This window comes from Bos indicus x Bos taurus, chromosome 5, assembly GCF_003369695.1.
Source record: "Bos indicus x Bos taurus breed Angus x Brahman F1 hybrid chromosome 5, Bos_hybrid_MaternalHap_v2.0, whole genome shotgun sequence".
NCBI classification, from domain to species: domain Eukaryota; kingdom Metazoa; phylum Chordata; class Mammalia; order Artiodactyla; family Bovidae; genus Bos; species Bos indicus x Bos taurus.
The window spans coordinates 44,532,375-44,548,275 of NC_040080.1; the positions used below are offsets into that span (position 1 = coordinate 44,532,375).

The 15,901-nt window shown below is 51.7% G+C and overlaps 1 protein-coding gene across 2 annotated transcripts; it reads left to right on the forward strand.

Annotated features, from left to right (window-relative positions):
• Nucleotides 1-358: 358 nt before the first annotated feature.
• LOC113892633 (interleukin-2 receptor subunit beta-like) lies at nucleotides 359-12,557 on the forward strand. 2 transcript variants are annotated; one of them, XM_027541728.1, is made up of 8 exons: nucleotides 359-435; nucleotides 655-775; nucleotides 1,108-1,324; nucleotides 2,144-2,246; nucleotides 2,819-2,924; nucleotides 4,600-4,748; nucleotides 6,036-6,201; nucleotides 12,068-12,557. In XM_027541728.1, the coding sequence occupies exons 2-8, from the start codon at nucleotides 688-690 to the stop codon at nucleotides 12,112-12,114; spliced, it is 876 nt and encodes a 291-aa protein (XP_027397529.1). In that variant the 5' UTR covers nucleotides 359-435; nucleotides 655-687; the 3' UTR covers nucleotides 12,115-12,557. The 2 variants fall into 2 exon arrangements, with proteins under 2 accessions (XP_027397529.1, XP_027397530.1); XM_027541729.1 differs by lacking the exon at nucleotides 12,068-12,557 and adding an exon at nucleotides 6,481-7,274.
• Nucleotides 12,558-15,901: the final 3,344 nt, after the last annotated feature.

A 15,901-nucleotide genomic window follows, 5' to 3' on the forward strand; every position in this document is an offset into this window, starting at 1 on the left:
GGAGGGATTGGGGGCAGGAGGAGAAGGGGATGACAGAGGATGAGATGGCTGGATAGCATCACTGACTCGATGGACGTGAGTTTGAGTGAACTCTGGGAGTTGGTGATGGACAGAGAGGCCTGGCGTGCTGCGATTCATGGGGCCACAAAGAGTCAGACACGACTGAGCGACTGAACTGAACTGAAACCTTGATCTTCGATCAGAAGCTAAATGACATACCCAGAGGCAAAAGACCAAGGAGTGGGCTGTGGCCCAGTTCCTGGAAACCTCCTTCCCAAAAATGGTTGGAATAATCCTCCCACTCATTTACATATGAAATTACTCAGTCCATAAAAACTAACCACATCAAACTTCCTGTCTGCACTCGCCTTCTGAGATGGCCTACACTCATTCTTGAGACATCAAGAACTGAGCTTCATTAGGGCCTGAACACAGGTACTGTGGATTTTGACTGGGTTCAAGTCCTGGTCACGTGGGTTTGAGTTCCAACTGAGGTAAATGATTTCAGAACCAGCAGGTGCAAAGGCCCTGAGGCTGGCATGGTGGGGAGCCGATGGGTGCACCTCGGGAGGGCAGAGCCCAGCCTGTCTCTTGGGTGGGGGAGGAGGTGGCTGGCTGCTCACTTGTGCTCTCTCCCCTTCTTCCTCCATCCAGGGCTCCCTTCCCCAGCCCCCACTCGTGGATGTGATGGCGGCTCCAGCTCTGTCCTGCTGTCTGTCCCTCCTCATCCTCCTCTTGCTGCTGGCCATCCCTCAGACATCTACAGCAGTGAATGGTGAGGACCCTGGTATCTGGAGAGCTGGGCTTTCCCTCAGGAGGGAGGCTGAGGCCTTTCTAGAACTTGTTCTGAGACCCCTGGTTCTTGGCAGAAGCCCCATCAGCAGGGGCAGGAGGTGGGGGAAGGGGCCAATGGGACCAGAGACAGGGTATCTACCTTTTCCTTCAACCATCCTGTCTACATTGTACCCACAGGCCACTCCGAATCCCAGGAAGACAATGTCTTCTTGTCCCTGCCCTGCGTAGACCAGTCTGGGGGTCCTTGTGGGCTGTGGGACTCAGTTTTGTCCTCTCTGAAGCGGACCCACTAACCCTTTCTCTGCCCACCAGGACTGAGCATCTCCTCACCTGGTAGGAACAGGAGTGGCGGGGGAACCCTTGAAGGCCATGGGTGCCCTACAGCCAGCCCCACACGCCACATCTTCACGGCATATGCTTCCAACATCACATGCTTCTATAACTCGAGAGCCAACGTCTCCTGCATCTGGAGCCATGATGAGGGCCTGCGGGCCACCACCTGCTGCTTGCACAGCCGTCAGCCTCAGAGGTGCGTGTGGGGTTGACGGGCAAATATACAGAATTGCAGGGTGCTGAGATCTTGTCATCCTGACTTCTGGACTCTTGAAATCTTACTAACAGCTCTCAGACTCCAAGAACTCTGCACTTTGAGAATTTTGGACTAATAAGACACACAGACTGCTGGTGTCACAGGAGTCTGGAAGAACTGAGGGGGTCAGATATTTAGGATCCTGGAGCCTGAGTGGAGGTGGGGTGTGCGATCCAGGCTGCAGTAGCAGGGCTGGGCATGAGCCAGACTAGGTAGTTTGGGGACACTGGGCTGCTCGCCTGATATGCTGAGGATGGACTCGATGTTAGAGGCAAGGAGGACCAAATGGGGTTCCCCAAAGTTTTTGAGTAACCTGGGATTTTGTGAGATGCCTAGGGCATCTGTGGGGACAGGGGACTGGGGAGAGGCTGGGGGAACGAACTTGCCGGCTGGGAAGGAACCAGTGAAGGGTCACTGATCCAAACATCCTGCTGGTAGCAGCCAGCAGGGCGGCTTTGACCTTGGCTCCCAGGTGGGTGGTGATTCTAAGGGGCTCTGGAGGGCCTGTCAAGGATCGTGTGCACCCTATGGGGAGAATTTGGAGGGCTTTAGGTGGAAAAGGCCATGTGCCCTGAACGGATTTGTTTCTGGATCACTTTAGCTGCCCTGGGGCTTGACTGAGATGAGGAGGAAGGGAGAGATGCTCACAAAGGGAAGCAGGGCAGGTGGGGTTGGCATAAAGCCCGGGCTTAGGACAGTAATGCTGCATGGGCACCCTCCTGAGGCCAGCTCTGAGGGGGTCCCTCTTTTTCTTCAAAGAGAGCTGCTTTTTCCTACAAAACAGTGGAACCACACCTGTGAGCTGCAGCCAGTGAGGCCAGGATCCTGGGCATGCAACCTGGTCCTGGGACATTCTCCAGAAGTGAGTAGCCAGAGCTGGGAGGGGCAGCCGGGGCGGGGGGAGGTGCAGAGGAGCTTCTTTCTGGTGGAGGTCCCAGCACACCCAGTGGTCAGGGCTGCGGCAGAGTGGGCTTCCTAGGCTGGGGAGGCAGGAGGAAGGAGGCAGCATCCAGGGAGAGCAGATGACTGACCCAGGCACGGAGGGATCCGAGGTTCATGAGGTGTCGGCTGCTCAGTTCTGCTCCTATAAATTAAAATTAAATAAAAGCTCTGCTTCTCTGCTTTTATAAATTAAGTTTTATTGGCACACAGCCACACCCATTTGCTCTCTTGTTTTTTTATGGCTGCTTTTGCAGGACAGCAACAATGGCAACATTGAATAGTTGTGACAGAGATCATATGACCTGCAGCGTCAAAATTATCAACTTTCTGACCCTTTCCATAAAGAGTCAGAGCCATGCCTTAGATGGAGGATCTCAGGGAGAGGGTCCAGCTTATTACAGCCGTGGTTTCCCCTGCCATCCACATCCCAGCAGCCTCTCCGTCCCCGTACCAGCTACTGGCAATTACATTCCCAGCCTCCTTCCCTTGCAGGCTCAGAAACTGACCATAGTGGACATCATGAAATTGACGGTGATGTGCTCTGAAGGCGGGAAGTGGAGGAGGATGATGACCCAGGATATCAAGCCCTTTGATTACAGTGAGTGAGGCCTCCAGGGTGGAGCTGGTGTGGGGTGGGAAGGGTGGGCACTTCCTTCCCTGTCTTCCCCTTTGGGATCGCCCAGCACTAGTCTCTCCCCATCAGCTTCCACACCCCTATCAGCTTCCAACTCACTGCCCCTTGAACTTGGGCTGAAGTCCCGGACCCTTACCCAGTGTTCAAGGTCACTTGGCCTGGCTTCCTTCTCCAGCATGCCTCCTCTTGTGGCTTATATTCCTGTCACACCAAGGACCAGCTCTCCAGGCTCAACTTGCCCTTCCATGCCTCTAAACACTTGCACACCAAGCAGCCTCAGCCTGCTTGGAAGGCTCTTGTCACCCCGAAAATTGCCACTCTCCCATGAAGTTCAGTGATGAGTCACCTCCTCCAGGAGGCCTTCCCAGACTCTTGGAGCCCCTGGTACCTTCTCTTTCAGGGTGTTTACTTCCTGGGTCTTTGCTGCCTGATAATGGGTCTGTCTCCCTCATTGGGCTGAGTTTCCCTGAGGGCAGAGCTTCTGCCATCCTTACATCTCTGTTCTGAATACTCAGCATCAGGGCTGATCTGGGTGGTGCTGGGCTGAAAGTTTGTTGAACGACTGAGTGCCCTCCCCCACCTCCAGCCTATCCCCCTCCCTCTCCAAGCTTGGAGGTCATCTCTCGGGAAGAGATGGGAGCACAGAGTGAGATCCAGGGTTCTAAATGCAATCCTGCATTAGTGAGTGTAATCTAACTGGCAGGCCATTTAATATGTCTGAGCCTCAGTTTCCTCATCTGTAAAGTGGGGATAACCAGTTACCTGCTGCCTGTGGTTGCTGTAGGGCTTATGTGGTGGTGCAGCGATAAAGAATCCACCCGCAATGCAGCAGATGCAGGTTCAACCCTTGGGTCAGGAAAGTCCCCAAAGAAGGAAATGGCAATCCACTTCAGTTTTCTTGCCTGGGACATTCCACTGACAGAGGAGCCTGGTGGGCTACCGTCCATGGGGTCGAAAAGAGTCGGACACAACTTAGCAACTAAACACCACCAAAAGCATGGTTGCTGTAGGAGTCTATAAGCCAAGATACAGAAATTGTTTAGCACTTGCTCAATAAACATTTGCTAATTATTATTTGTGGAGTTCTACAGAGTCTCAGAAGTATAAAAATTAAGATCAATTGAACTTCAGAATCATACAATCTTATAATCATATAAGAGTGATGAAGTAGAATTAAATTAAATAAATGAGATGATTCAGGTAAATCTCTGATCAAATCTGAGTGCAGAGAAAGACTGCCTTGACTCATTCATTCTGCAGATATCTAATCAAGTGCCCACCACTTGCTGGGTAATGTTCCAGGCACCAAGGATACTCCAGAGATCAAGTCCTTGCCCCCTCAGAGAGCTCAGTCTGGTGGGGCAGACAGAAAACGAATAAAGAATCAGAAGTAGATATTTAATATATCAGATGATGATAAGTACTAGGGAGAAAAATGAAACAAGCGACGGGGACAGAGAGTGGTGGGTGGTTGGGGTAAGCGTCTCTGAATGGTGATATTTGAGCAGGGACATGCCGATCCCTGGGAAAAGAGAGCACCAGGAGGGAGGAACAGCAGGTACAAAGGTAGAGGTGGGAGCTCGGCATGTGGCATCCCCCAAGCTTGTTCTCTCTGCCTTTGTCTCTCTCCTGTCTCCAGTTCGTCTGGTTCCACCCCACTCACTCCAGGTCGTCCGCATAGAGACCCATAGGTGCAACATAACCTGGACCATCTCCCAGGTATCCCACTACATCCAAAACGACGTGGAGTTTGAGGCCCGGTTAAGGTACGCCGACCACAGCTGGGAGGTGAGTACCTGGCTCCGTCGCACCTGCCCTGACTCCTCCCTGTCCTGGTTACCCTGTCCATCCTTCATCTCAGCAAAGCCACAGAAGCCCCTAATCAACCCCTCCTGCTCCTTGGAACTGCCCCCCACCACCCCCCTCTGGGGTCCCCTGACACCCCAAGGGTCCAGCTGGCATCATATTCAAGGCAAGATTTACAAAGTCAAGAGGCAGGTGACTCCCACTCTGAAGATTACAGAGGCCTTGGGCAGCCACTCTTCCCTCTTCAAATCCAGTGTGGTCCACGTCCATGGGGGTTGATCGCTTACTCATTCACCGTGTGTTAGTCACTCAGATGTGTCCGATACTTTCAAGGTAGGAATACTGGAGAGGGTTGCCATTCCCTTCTCCAGCGATCTTCCTGACCCAAGGATTCAACCCAGGTATCCTGCATGCAGCAAATTATTTACTGTAGAACCACCACTCATTCACTTACCCATTCCTTTATTCGCTCACTCAGTCAACAAACATTCCCTGAGTACCTACTGTGTGCTGAATGCTGGGGCAAGAATGGAGGGAGAGTTTGACAAGCTGCCTCTGAGGAAACTCACATGGGGGATAGGAACAGACTCTGCGCTGTTTTTACATACTCTCATGAAATTTCATTGTGATAACACTGTTGAGAAGGCCTGGGCCAGGCTCCTTCAGACTCACGTGACCAGGGCTTTCTGAGATCTGGGGCTTAGGCAGGAGTTGAGCCTTTGAGGATCTGGGGAGGGTCTTCCAGGCAGAGGAAAGAACCATTGCACAGGCAGGACACGGCCTATGTGTCTGGAGTGCTGGAAAAAAGCAAAAAGGGTGACACCGAGCAGGGAGAGGTCTATGGGAAACCCCTCTTTATGGCTGAGTGGGGAAGAGACTGCTGCAGAGCACAGGGGTGCGGGGCGCAGGGAAGGAGGGAGACCTTGGACGGGGCTCAGAGGTCGTGGGAGCTCAGACCTGCAGAAGGAAGGAGTGGAGGGAAGAGGGAAGGGTCCAGAATAGGTTCTAGAGGTGGAGCCAGCTGATTGACAGATGGCTTTGGATACTGGAGTAGAGAGAGGGGGAGGAGTTCAGGAAGACCCTGATTCCTGGGGCCCCTGCAAGTGGCTAGTTGGGGAGCCTTTCTGTAGGAGGGGGGACAGTGCAGAGTGGATGGCTAGAAGGGATAAAGAAAGGCACTGCTTTGTTCATACTCTCAGCCAGCCCTGCCATAGGAAGTGAGGGGGCAGTGCAGACCCCTCTGGTCTGACAGCCCTGTCTCTGCCCCAGGACGCCCGGCTACTGACCCTCAGGCAGAACCAGCAATGGATCTCCCTGGAGAATCTCGCTCCAGGCATGGAATATGAGCTTCAGGTGCGGGCCAAGCCCCGGCTAGGCAGCCACGAGGTTTGGAGCCACTGGAGCCAGCCCCTGGCCTTCAGGACGGTCCCTGCAGGTACTGATGGGGAGCGGAGGTGGGGATGCAGCCTGGGCAGGAGGCAGGGACTGGGGGCAGCTGCTGGGGCAGCATTGGAGTGTGGGTATGGCGCCCTTTGACCATCATTAACTCACTGGATGTGACCTGCAGGGTGGTAACGTGGGCATGTTTTACAGATGGGAACAGGGATTCAGAGAGGGAGTAGAACTTGCCAGTGGGCTTGTGAGTTAGTGTGAGGCCAGTGAGATTCTTTCCACTCTCTCCACCCTGAAACCTCAAACTTTTGATTTCTTTTAGTTGCTCTGAGACATATGGGATCTTATAGGACCAGAGACTGAACCTGTGTCTCCTGAATTTGCAAGTGGATTCTTTACCTCTGAGCCACAAGGGAAGCCCCTCCTTATGGAATTTACTTGGCTCTTGCATTTACTGTCTGCCCACCCACTGCTATTGTCTCCCCTGACCCCCACTCCCACCAGACTGTAAGCTCTATACTGTTATAGTCCAGGAACCTAGAAGAGAGCTGCTACATAGTAGGTACTCAATAAAAATTTGTTGATTGAATGAGTGCAAGTCTAGAATTTTAGAAGGTTAAGGGCATATATAGAAGGTTTAGAAGGTATCTAAAAGGTCTTCCCTTCTAGGCTCAGTCAAGTAAGGATCTGTTTTTTTTCTCTCTGCATATGTTTTATTTGAACTGGCCTACTGTATGCATTTTATACTTAATACGACCACATTTTCTGAAGACAAAACTGCTTATATAGTCTGAAAAATGATTGTTTTTCCCTGCATTGTTATTTTATTTAGATAAAACCTTGAAGGATTTAGAATCAAACATAGTATTTACTGTTATCATTTGATATTAGGACTATTCTGAAAATTTAACCCAATGGTTATTGTACTGACAGCCTCCCTTTGTTGTTATTATTTGCATATTTGTCCTACTCCCATACTAAGAGATGTTTCCTTGGGTTAGACAGATTTCAAGTCTCATGCATTCTGTAACACCCAGAGTGCCCAGCACATGCTGCCAGTAGGTACTCAGTAAATCACTGTTAGATTAATAAATGGATGAATAGACCCTTTCTCAACCCAATGTCAAGACCTTCCTTCATTTCATCCTTCATCCTTGTCTCAATCCATCCATCTATCCCTCCATCCTCCAGTGAAAAAGTTCACTTTAAATTCAATGTTCAAAAAATTTAAGATCATGGCATCCAGTCCCATCACTTCATGGTAAATAGAAGGGGGAAAAGTGGAAGCAGTGACAGATTTTATTTTCTTGGGCTCCAAAATCACTGTGGGTGGTGACTGCATCCATGAAATTAAGACACTTGGTCCTTGGAAGAAAAGATATGACAAATCTAGACAGTGTATTAAAAAGCAAAGACATTACTTTGCCAACAAAGGTTCATATGGTCAAAACTATGGTTTTACCAGTGGTCATGTGCAGATGTGAGAGTTGGACCATAAAGAAGGCTCAGTGCCAAAGAATTGATACTTTGAGACTGTGGTTCAGGAGAAGACTCTTGAGAGTTCCTTGGGACGCAAGGAGATCAAAACCAGTCATCCTAAAGGAAATCAACCCTCAATAGTCATTGGAAGGACTGATGCTGAAGCTCCAATACTTTGGCTACCTAATGCAAAGAGCTAACTCATTGGTAAGGACCCTGATGCTGGGAAAGATTGAGGGCAGGAGGACAAGTGGGCGGCAAAGGATGAGAGGTTGGATAGCATCACTGACTCAATTGACATGAATTTGAGCAAACTCCAGAAGACAGTGAAGGACAGGGAAGCTTGGTGTGTTGCAGTCCATGGGATTGCAAAGAGTCAGGTATGACTTAGCGACTGAATAACAACATCCCTCATCCATCCATCCCTCAGAGAGCTATTCTTAGGTAGGTTGATAAGGAGTCTGGGGCCCTCAAGGAGGAGAAAGGGACAAATGCTTTTTTCTACATTCCTTCATCTTAGTTACATAAGACTTTTTTCTTAAGGTCTGAGTTGTTATGGAAACAATCATAACAACTAAATTAAAACCAATTAAAAATATTGCTTAATACTAACTTTATTTAAGCCCAGAGCTAAGGGCACCCCACTCCAGTACTCTTGCCTGGAAAATCCCATGGATGGAGGAGCCTGGTAGGCTCCAGTCCATGGGGTCGCCAAGAGTCGGATACGACTGAGCGACTGTACTTCCACTTTTCACCTTCATGCATTAGAGAAAGAAATGGCAACCCACTCCAGTGTTCTTGCCTGGAGAATCCCAGGGACAGGGGAGCCTGGTGGGCTGCCATCTATGGGGTCGCACAGAGTTGGACACGACTGAAGTGACTTAGCAGCAGCAGCAGCAATGACTACACAACAAAACAGCTCATCTTGCTGAAGGGTATGTTTTTCTTTAAGCTCTAGATGACACCACCCTTATGGCAGAAAGTGAAGAGGAACTAAAAAGCCTCTTGATGAAAGTGAAAGTGGAGAGTGAAAAAGTTGGCTTAAAGCTCAACATTCAGAAAACTCAGATCATGGCATCCGGTCCCATCACTTCATGGGAAATAGATGGGGAAACAGTGGAAACTGTGTCAGACTTTATTTTTGGGGGCTCCAAAATCACTGCAGATGGTGACTGCAGCCATGAAATTAAAAGACGCTTACTCCTTGGAAGGAAAGTTGTGTCCAACCTACATAACTTATTGAAAAGCAGAGACATTACTTTGCCGACAAAGGTCCGTCTAGTCAAGGCTACGGTTTTTCCTGTGGTCATGTATGGATGTGAGAGTTGGACTGTGAAGAAGGCTGAGCGCCAAAGAATTGATGCTTTTGAACTGTGGTGTTGGAGAAGACTCTTGAGAGTCCCTTGGACTGCAAGGAGATCCAACCAGTCCATTCTAAAGGAGATCAGCCCTGGGATTTCTTTGGAAGGAATGATGCTAAAGCTGAAACTCCAGTACTTTGGCCACCTCATGTGAAGAGCTGACTCATTGGAAAAGACTCTGGTGCTGGGAGGGATTGGGGGCAGAGGGAAAAGTGGACGACAGAGGATGAGATGGCTGGATGGCATCACCGACTCAATGGATGTGAGTTTGAGTGAACTCCAGGAGTTGGTGATGGACAGGGAGGCCTGGCATGCTGCCATTCATGGGGTCGCAAAGAGTTGGACACGACTGAGTGACTGAACTAAACTGAACTGAAAATGTATGTTATGGGAGTGGGTCTAGTAAGACTTTTAAAACCTTGAAACATTCTTTTAGTCTACTGTTACTAACCAATTGATAAAGTATATAAAACCCCATCCCAATTAGTAAGTGGGGTGCTCCCTGCCTCCTTCTGATGTCTATGTCAGAAGCTTTCTCTATCTCTTTTTCAATGTAATGAAACTTTTGCAAAGCTCTGAATGACTGGAGCCACGTCTTCGGTCCTGAAGTGAAATCCTTTCCTTCGGAGATCACGAATCCAAGACTGCTCACCGTAAGCTATCACCTCCATCCATCAGTTCTTTCAACAATTACAATCTGAGCACCTTCCCTGAATCACAAAGGGCTTTACTTGCCAGAGAAGCCGTGGGACTTCATGGACTTGACCTGTGATTTTGAGGAGCGACAGTCCAGCCAGGAGGACAGATCCCAAGCAAATCCTTCCCCAATGTCCAACCAATTACAAATGAGAGAGAGTTGTCTGGGGAGACAGGTGGGTGCCAGGACTTAACAGGCACATATTGGCTTTAGATGGGGTGAGGCTGGTCTGGGAAGACTGTAGTAGGAGTTCAGAGGGAGCATGGTGAGGGTCCGGCAGGTTTGAGCTTAGAGCCCTCCGGGGCCTGACAGGGAGGCAGGGGCAGGGGCGGCAGGGCTGAGACTTGCAGGGTGAGCAGGTGAGGTTATATCATAGGGGCAGCGGGAAGCCTTTGTTGGGCGGGGGTTCAAGCAAGGACAGGACGTTATCTGATTTTCATTCTAAGAGGACAGCAGCTGATGCCAAAGGCTTGGCAGTGGTACTTGGGGGACAGAATGATGGCCAGATGAGCAGAACAAGGGAGATGGAGGGCTGAGGAGGTGGGTCAGAGCAAGAGCTTCAGGACTGTGAATCCTTGGGTAGTTAGGGTTGGAGGTGAGGGTGTTTGGGAAAGAGATGCAGGAGGAGCAGAGGGCTGGGGCCTGGGGCTGTCTCAGGAACCCATTTCTGATCTGTACCAACTGGAGGAAGGCGAGGGATCCATTGAGTTAAGCTTCCTTCTCTGTATCTGGTGGTTAAGTGGGATGAAGGGTTCTGGGAGGCTGGAGGGCAGGGATTAAACCTCCACCCTTCTGTGTGACCTAAGGCTGACATCTGCCCCTCTCTGGGCCCAGGCTTATCATCTTTACAGGGGCAGGATAGATCTGAGAGTCTCCAAGATCCCTCGTGGGTCATTCTCTTGGCTTTCTCTTTCCTTGGGTTCCACTCATGCTGCCTGCCTGGAATTGACGGGCCCTGCTTGCTTCTCTGTCTTGTCCTGTGGGCACCTGCCCTGTTCAGGGCAGAAACAGCCACTGTCCACACTGGGCCACTCTCCTTGCCTTCGTCTCAGCTCCCTCCAATGTGGAGGCTGGGGAGCGGCACGCGTCGCCCCCTGGTGGAAACTTCTGGGCCCATAACTCTGTGTTTTTGTGTTTTTTTTAATATTCATTTATTATTTCACTTCTGTAGGGTCTTAGTTGCAGCATGCAGGATCTTTGCTGCCTCACGTGGGATCTTTCCTTGTGGCCCATGCCGTATGTGGGCTTCTGGCATGTGGGATGGTGTGTGGCCATCTCCTTCATGGCCGGGCAGGTTCTTAACCGCTGAGCCATCAGGGAAGTCCCTTAACTCAAATGTTCTAAAGCAGTTACTGAGTGCCTTTTGTGTGCAAAGTACTGAGGCAAGTGTGGAGGAGGTGGGCAATGAGGGGAAGGAGGGAAAGAATCTTGTGTAGGTGCTCAGAACTCAACTCTAGTGTCGCCGACCTGAGCTCAGATCCCAATTACAAGGGAGCCCTGGGTGTCCTCATGTCTAGTGTTAGTCATGGTGGAGGGAGGTCCTGTGGCTGCAATGGGTGTGAAATGGCATTGTAGGGGGACCTCCTGTCACCGTCACTTCAGCCCAGGACAAGCAGGCTGTGTTTATTACATGTGCATGCTCAGTGCCCTCAGCAAAGAGCACCATCCAGAGAGGCTCCCTACTGTGTGCGTGGACATGCCAGCTCAGGGTTCTTCCAAGCAGGGTGGAGTCCAGACGCTAAGGGCCCCTTTCCTGTGTGGGCCAATACTCTGGTGGGGTATCCCACGGAGCCAGGACTTCAAGGCTCTAGAGGTGGGAGCCTGTCTAGTACAGCAGATGTCTTGGGCATTTAGGCATCTCTTATTCCCCAGGTAGCAGCAGGACTGGCTGGATATGCATAGCTCAGGTGTGCTTGAAGGACATCTACCTGTACACAGGTGTGCTGGCTAGAATGAACCCATCTGTGGGCATGCCAGAGATAGCCTGGGCTTCCTGCTATAGGAAGGAGTGGTCTCCTCATCACAGGGGGGCATTCAAGGGAGTCTGGGCACTCTGGGTGAGATTCTGTGGAAGGGAGCTGGGCATCAGTTGAGGGTTGGATGGGGGGATGCTTTAAGCTAAGCTCCATGCACCTACTTCAGCCACACAGGCCGCTTTACACCTGTATCTACACCCCCCTCTGCCCCTTCACTCAAGCTGGCCTCTGACCCTTGTCCTGTGTTAGATATTTCAGCCTTCAAGGTCTGGCTCAAAGTTTCCTCCTCCCTGCAGTCTGCCTTAAAGAGGCAGCCACGCAGGGAGTGTCTGAACACCTCCAGATAAAGTTTTATTCACCCATGTGACCATTCCTGTCTTCTGTCTCTTCTATTAGGCCCTGGACTCCCGGCGGCAGACTTGAATCCTGAGCATCTTTTGTAAAGGTCATAACTCCCAGGATGACACATGCTTGACGAATGGTCCATGCAGTTGGTGGGTGTTCTTACCTTCTATGCCCGAGAAAACCATGATTCAGAGGGCAGAAAAATAGTGGGAAGGCTGGAGTGGGTTCTGGCAGGTAGGGCAGCACAGGTAGAACAGGTGCCGAATGGCCAGCAGTGACTGGAATACCCACGGTCCTCTCACTCCTAAGGCAGTGGCCTCCCAGCAGTGAGCAGTGTGTCCTCTGGAGCCAGATGGCCTGGGTTCAAGTCCCAGCCCTGGCACTAACCCCGCTGTGTGGCCGTGGGCAAGCTGTTTAACCTGTGCCTTAGTTTCCCCATCTGTAAAAGAGGATCATAAGAATACCTACCTGAAAGTGTTAGTTGCTCAGTCGTGTCTGACTTTTTGTGACCCCATGGACTGTAGCCCACCAGACTCCTCTGTCCATGGAATTCTCTAGGCAAGAATACTGGAGTGGGTAGCCATTCCCTTCTCCAGGGGATTTTTCCAGCCCAGGGGTTGAACCTGTTTCTCCTGCATTGCAGGCACTTTCTTTACTGTCTGAGGTACCAAGTGCTGTTATCAGGGTTAAATGAATTAATATGATGCTTCTCAAATTTCTGTGTGTGCAGAAATCACCCGGGAACCTGGTTAAGATGCAGATTCAGATTCAGTCTGGGGTGGGGCCTGAGATACCGCGTTTCTGACAAACACCTGGGGATGCTGGTGCATTGGACCTCAACCCACACTTGGCCTATTCAGGAATTAACACCCATAAACTAGGAACAGGGCCTGGAGCATGGTAGGGACCAGGCCAGTGTTGTCAGCACTGGTACCTGGTGCCTCAGAGAAGGCTTTGAGGACTTTCTGGCCTCTTTCAGTGCACCTTCGCGGTGCTCTGCTCCCTGGAGCCTTGGTGATGCTGGCGCCTCTGCTGTCTGAGGTGGGCTGTTCTGAACCTTCTTGGTGGTCTATGCTGGGGGCGCTGAGGAGGGACAGGTGTTAGTGGGCAGGTTTCAGGACAGAGCTGAGAAGAGAGACACAGGAAGAGGGCTTGGCAGCAGAAGCAGCTCACCAGGCCCACTCACTCTAGTGTCCGGGCTCACCCTGGTATGCACTTCACAGTCTAAACCACACACCTCGCAGCTTCCCCTGCCCCCTCCGCTCCTGCCGCCCCCTGCTTCCTGCGGGAAGGGCACAGGTGACTTCAGCCAGGGGCCAGCAGCGCTCTGGCTGGAACCACAGGCCCGAAGCCCTCGGCCACATCCTCTCGATGGAAGTGCCCCTTGGTCCCTTCCTTGCTCTGCCCAGGCCCCCCCACCCCACCTGGGTTCTGGTGCACTGGCCAGACCTGGTTGGTCCTTGAGTCCTGGCTTGGACAGTGGTGGTGAGGCTGGGCTTCCTGGGTGCTTCTGCAGAGGTGGAGGTTGGGGGATGGGAGAGCCAAGAGGTTGTGGACAGATAACTCTGTGTTGGGGGCCTGGATGGCTGAGCATCTGACTCAGCTCTGCCTTCGAGACCTGCCCCTCCCTTTGCTCCCTCATCCCACGGTCTTTGTTTTCTACCTAATAGTGTTGTTTCCAGAGGTGCCATGTGGTGACCCATGAAACGTGGGTATACAAATCACCTTCCTCAGTCAGGAGCAGGCGAGGGCCTCCTGGCGGGTACAGCCGGTTGCTGACCGAGTTCCAGTTTAGGTTATTTCCCGGCTCCAGGCCCCGAGGAATGAGCTAGTCACAGTGTTCCTCCGGCCTTGCCCTGAGATGGGCTGATGCAGCCTGGGGCCCTTCATCCTTTGCTGCTTTCAAGTTAGCTCATAAGCTCCCTGGGGCCCATGAGAGCAAGGTCACTGGTTTAAGCCCCATGTGGGGGAGGAGGTAAGCATCCCTCCTTCCCACTCAGGCAGCTGCCTTGACTCTGCCTGGTTCTCTCTTAAATAGGGAGGCTTCAGGGTGGGTGTGCAATGCACCCTCATGCCAGGAGCCCCCTCTGAGGTCTGAGAAGAGCCTCTCCCACCACCCTGTGGCTCCCCCCACACCCTTCTGCACCCCACCCCAGCAGGGAAGCAAGGTGCCCAGTTTAGATTCCTCCAATCAGAGGATGCCTTTCCTGGAAGAATCCATCTGACCTGATCCTGTCCTTGTAGGGCTGGGAGGCTGGGCCCAAAGAGGAGTGGTCTGACCCTTTTGGTTCTTGCTTATTAGCATCATCTGGCACCCTGTTTCTGGTAACATCACTCATTTCTCTTTGGAGATTAACCTTCTGCCCTAGAAGACATCTTGATCAAGCTGTCAATCAAAGTACCCCATCCAACCTCTCCAGCCAAGGGGTGGCCATTTGACCTCATCATAGCCAATGGTACTGTTTGAAGAGGAGTGGAATGAGGCCAGGAAACAGCTGGAGTTTGGTGCCTTGAAGGCAAGAGGCAGCCAGGTCCCTGAAGATGGTCTGGAATCTGCTCCTCTGAGGTCTTGGTCTTGGGAACCACTCCAGATCTTTTCATTTCTGTAACGCCCAAGTTAGCCACAGCCTGTTCCTGTGGTCTGCAGCCCCAGAATGGTGATTACCGTGGGGAGGACATGTGACTCAGGGGTTGGGGGTGCTCCTGGAACTCAAACCCAGGTCCCTAGATTCCCAGCCTGTGACCCCTGAAAGGCACCCTGGCCTGGCAGGAGGGACAGGACTGAAATGAAGTAGAATCATAGAGAAGATACATGTGTTAACTCCAGCCCGGTGTTGGGTGGGGGTGTTGGTGGTTTGACTGCTGGGCAGAGTGTGAGAGGCGTGTGAAGGTAGGAGGGGGTCAGCCAGTGCTGGAGGCTCCCTGCCACCCTCACACATGCCCTGGCCCTGCCCAGAACCCCTGACACGTGGTAGAAACTCCCTCCAGGTAGGGATGAGGGGGTGCAGGCCCTCCCCAGGGAAGGAGGAATTGGTAAACAGAGCATGCGCTGATCTGGTTCAGACAAGTCAGGGTGGGTTTGTGACTCTGTGCAGTGGGAGGATTCACAACGGGCTGAGTCTAACTCATCCTGAAAGCGAAACCAGCCACCCACCAAACATGGGGGCCTCCGGCAGGCTGTCTCTTTATTAACCAGCACCCAAAGTGGAAACCAGTCAGTGAGAGAGATTCAATGTCAGCCAGCCCACTAAGTGTTCATGGGCCTCCCGGGCATTCAATCATGGAATCGGCTAGGAGGACATCCAGCCGTGACTGCCTCTTTAGAGTCACCTACAACTGGAGAACACAAGGCAGGTTTTTGTCTTAAGCCCCCCTGTTTTGCCCTCAAGAGCTAGTGCTCATGCCTGGCCATCAGATCTGCATTACAAGACAGATTTTATTCCAAGGGCTGCGGCAGAGAGAAAACCCCACACAGACACATTCCTCTTGTGCCCTCTCACTTGGTTCCCACTTTGCCATCACCCTAGCTGGTCAGCTCTACATGAAGAGTGGGATGGTGTGTGTGTGTGTGTGTGTGTGTGTGTGTGTTAGCCCCTCAGTGGTGTCCAACTCTTTGCAACCCCATGGACTGTAGCCCACCAGGTTCCTCTATCCATGAAATTTCCCAGGTAAAAATACTGGAGTGGGTTGCCATTGCCTTCTCCAGGGGATCTTACTAACCCAGGGATGAAACCTGGGTCTCCTGCATTGCAGGTGGATTCTTTACTGTCTGAGCCACCAAGTCCCGGGATGGGGTGGGGAGCTAGTAATTAAACATGATTTCAAGTCTTAATCTGCATGTTAAGCGATTGTCCACCCTGCCCGGCTTCAAAGCACCTGTGTCAG

Coding starts and splice junctions, on each gene's coding strand:
- LOC113892633 (XM_027541728.1), top strand. CDS start 688: ATGGCGGCTCCAGCTCTGTCCTGCTGTCTGTCCCTCCTCATCCTCCTC. Junction 776..1,107: donor GACATCTACAGCAGTGAATG/GTGAGGACCCTG, acceptor TCTGCCCACCAG/GACTGAGCATCTCCTCACCT. Junction 6,202..12,067: donor CTTCAGGACGGTCCCTGCAG/GTACTGATGGGG, acceptor CTCTTCTATTAG/GCCCTGGACTCCCGGCGGCA.